The 4,177-nt window shown below is 38.2% G+C and overlaps 1 protein-coding gene across 2 annotated transcripts in view; it reads left to right on the forward strand.

The window, feature by feature from the left end:
- The first annotated feature begins 206 nt into the window (after positions 1–206).
- Positions 207–4,177, forward strand: part of WNK3 (WNK lysine deficient protein kinase 3) — a 152,144-nt gene continuing 148,173 nt past the window's right edge. For both annotated transcript variants that reach the window (XM_008710830.2, XM_008710831.2), the window contains exon 1: positions 207–1,126. In XM_008710830.2, the coding sequence (XP_008709052.2) occupies positions 590–1,126 (537 nt within the window). In that variant the 5' untranslated portion in view covers positions 207–589. The remainder of the gene's footprint in view (positions 1,127–4,177) is intronic.

The raw sequence follows: 4,177 nt of genomic DNA on the forward strand, positions 1-4,177 counted from the left end.
CACTGAATTGTACACTGAAAAATGGTTAAATGGTAAATTTGATATTCAGTATATTTTACCACAATAAAATATACTACTATTGGATTAATTTCAGAATTTTAGATAAAAACTACTTACTGAGAAATTATGTGCTTATTTTACTTATTGTGTGTTACATTGTAGCTAAGTGAACTCAGGGTTTGGATACTTGTTTTAAATATGATGGATTGATAGATGGTGCTGAGAACTAAGTTCCTAACTCAATTCATGCAATATGAAGATTTATTGAGCTGTATATGCCAAGTAGTCTGCTAGGCACTGAGGACTACAGTGGTAAACAAGATAAGACATAGTCCCTGGAGTCTCCTGGTTGCTAAGATTGGACAGAAAAAGAACAAACTTCTTATTAAGAAAAAAAGGGATTAAGCAATCAGGTGACTTGTTTTCTCCTTAATGATTTCCTTTGTGGGATGATTTTAAAATATCCTTTCCCCCCTCCAGGTTGCTATGGAAACATACGACTAAATAAACGGAAGTCCATTCTGATACCTGAGATGTAACTGGACTAAAGAGTGGAACAGGAAAAATTTTAGTGCCAACCTCAATTACAATGGCTACTGATTCAGGAGAACCAGCTAGCACAGAAGATTCTGAGAAACCTGATGGAGTTTCATTGGAAGACAGAGCTCCTCAGCTTGTAGCAACTTTGACAGTGGAAGCTAGACTAAAAGAAAAAAAGAGTACCTTTTCTGCTTCTGGGGAAACTATAGAAAGAAAGAGATTCTTCCGAAAGAGTGTTGAGATGATGGAAGATGATAAAGTTGCTGCATCTTCCTCCAAAGATGAGAGAATGAAGACCACAGCAAATATTCCAAGAGTAGAAAAGCTTCCTACAAATGTGCTAGGAGGTGGACAAGAAGTTAAATACGAACAGTGTTCAAAGGCAACTTCAGAGTCCTCAAAAGAATGTCTCAAGGAGAAAAATGAAAAAGAAATGGAAGAAGAAGCAGAAATGAAGGCTGTAGCTACTTCTCCTAGTGGCAGGTTCCTGAAATTCGACATAGAGTTGGGAAGAGGAGCATTTAAAACAGTATATAAAGGATTGGACACTGAAACATGGGTTGAGGTTGCTTGGTGTGAACTGCAGGTGGGTATATAATCTTCTTGGTTTTAATAAATTCCAGTTTTAGCAGCCCTGGCCTTCTGAGTGATCCAGGATTAATGTATATCATGGATTAAGATAAATTGAAAGGCTTGTTCCCTGCCTCCCTGAAATTATGCTCTATTCCTAGATCGTCTTAGGAGCTCATGGCAGCCTTTTTTTCCTACTGTTGTTTTCCCTCCTGTTTTAAAAGGGAAAAAGTCTATCAATGCTTTCTTTGGGAAAATGCTCTTAATTTATTAATGTTGGGAAATCCCCCAAACTCTTGAGGTCTCATTTTGAAAACTTTTAGTAAGTTTTAGTTAGTTGCCTTATGAGTTGATTGTTGTACTAAGTGTTTGGGAGTGTGATATGTCAGAGATATATTTAGTGCGATACCTCCCTTTTCTCTTTCAACAAATTTTTGGGGGTTCATACGGTGTTTTTCAGAATAGAAAATGTTATGCTTGATTCTTTGAGGACTTCTATTAATATAAATTTGTCCTTGCTTTAAATTTACCTCAAAGAGCGTCTCTGGAAGAAATAATCACCAGAACCTACTGAGGTTAGTCAAAAGGAGAAATGAAAACAACAGGAGATTAGTTGAATTTCCTCGATATTTGGTTCCACAATATTTGTGTGGTACTTTTAACTAATGAAGGACTAAATGGGGACAGAACATCATAGAAGGGATTATAATAAGAATAGTTTTGGATAGTTATAGTTCAAATATAAAGAAACCTTTGTGACCTCAGTCAGCCCATGGGAAATGTCAGTGTTCACATGAAATGCTTAAAATTAAGATTGAATAGAGCAGGTCACTAAGTACAGGCTCTTGTTGTTATTCAGATTCCAGTGGTCTCTGTGCATGTGGATGTGTATGTAGGTGCTGTGATTTCACCCATTCTGAATTTGCTGTAGGTTTCCATTTAGATAGGTTGAAATTTAGTCCAGGTTCCTGCATTTCTAGGGAGCTTTTTGTTTAACAACATGGTTTTGAAACTTCACTGTCTGTAAGAGTTAGTGTTTGCTTCATATGCGGATTCCAGAGCCTATTGTCAGAGATTCAGATTCCATAAGTCTGGGGTGGGATGTAAGACTGCAATTTTAACAAGCTTTCATAGTGCTTTGAATGTGACAAGTCCCTTGGCTCTCTGGAATGCAAGTTACCTAGCAGTCCAGCCATTCTGGTAGTTCTCGAAAGGTGTGTGCATGTGTGGGTTTGCTTAGTTTGCTCTTCACCCCCTTGTTCCCCTTTCAGAATTTTAAAAGGTCACGGGGCGCCTGGGTGGCATGTGGTTAAGCGTCTGCCTTTGGCTCAGGGCGTGATCCCGGCGTTATGGGATCGAGCCCCACATCAGGCTCTTCCGCTATGAGCCTGCTTCTTCCTCTCCCACTCCCCCTGCTTGTGTTCCTTCTCTCGCTGTCTGTCTCTATCTCTGTTGAATAAATAAATAAAATCTAAAAAAAAAAAAAAGAATTTTAAAAGGTCTGTGTCATAGTAGAAATATTAGGTCATGTGAACAAATAAACATCAAAAGCACCTGAAATTCCACTCTTTTGAGGATGCTTTTAAACAGTATTTATCTTTCTGGACTCTTTTTTTTTCCCCAGATGAGTATATGACTATTTTTTCTCCACAAAGTGGGATTCTTACTATAAGATTTTACAAAACCTTTTGTTTTTACTTATCATGAACATCTTTTCATTACCAGTAATTGTGAATTAAATTATTATTATTTTTTTTTTAAAGATTTTTTATTTATTTATTCGACAGAGATAGAGACAGCCAGCGAGAGAGGGAACACAAGCAGGGGGAGTGGGAGAGGAAGAAGCAGGCTCATAGTGGAGGAGCCTGATGTGGGGCTCTATCCCACAACGATGGGATCATGCCCTGAGCCGAAGGCAGACGCTTAACCACTGTGCCACCCAGGCGCCCCTAAATTATTATTTTTAATAGACACCTTTATAAGTTATTTAATCAGTCTGCTATTTTTGGACATCTAGAATTTTCTCCAGTATTTCACTATTGTAAACATGGTTGTGATCAACATCCTTGTATATATAGTGAAAACTATGTACATTTTAATTTCATCTCTTCCTTTTGATGTTGGTAACACTCATCTTTTGTGATACTCTGTCTATAAATGGGGGAAATCATTTCCATTCACTTGGTAGTAGGATACATAGTAAAGATATGTCAGGTATTTTGCAAATTGTATACTCTAGCTATGCTAAAGGAGGCTTAGGTAAAACTTAAAATATTCTAGTGGTAGGGACCACTTAGGGGAGTGTGTTCTATCATTCCCCTGTGGAGAGACTGAAAGAGCCCATGAGGTCTTACTACTCAACGTGTGGTCCCTGGACCAGCAGCATGGACATCACCTGGGAGCTTGTTAGAACTACTCAAGTCATGATCTCCAGGTCCTGGGATCGAGCCCCACGTGGGGCTCCCAGCTCAGTGGGGAGTCTGCTTCTCCCTCTCCCTCTGCCTCTACCCCTGCTTCTGCTTTCTCTGTCTCTCTCTCTCTCTTAAATGAATAAATAAAATCTTAGAAAAAAAAGAGAACTACAGGTTCCGAAATCTCATCCCAGACCTACTGAATCAGAATTTGTTTCTTAGTGACACACAGTATGCACAGTAGTGTTTGAAAAGCCCTGAAAGAAGGGACCACCAGTCCAAGAGCTAGCTGAATCAGAGGAGGAATTCCCTTAATACACCAACATGAGCTTTATATTATATCATAGATACTGATTCCTGCTATCTGCTCCAGCCTTTCCAAATGAGAATCTCCAAAGAGATGGGCCCCAGAAACTTATTTTTTGAAAGTTCCCCAGGTGATTGGACACATAGCCAGCTTTGGTAATATCTCAAGTAGAGCAAATGTTGTAAATATATAAAATACATTTTAACTTACATCGAGAATAATTGCAGTTTTCTATTCTGAAAGGAATGTCAGAATTAATGGACTTAGTTGATAAAATTTTTAGACATCACTTCATTTTCTGTATATTTGGAATTAGGAAAAACTAACTTATGAGTACTATGCAATTTGT

The sequence above is a fragment of the Ursus maritimus genome, assembly GCF_017311325.1.
Source record: "Ursus maritimus isolate PB19 chromosome X unlocalized genomic scaffold, ASM1731132v1 scaffold_X1, whole genome shotgun sequence".
NCBI classification, from domain to species: Eukaryota; Metazoa; Chordata; class Mammalia; order Carnivora; family Ursidae; genus Ursus; species Ursus maritimus.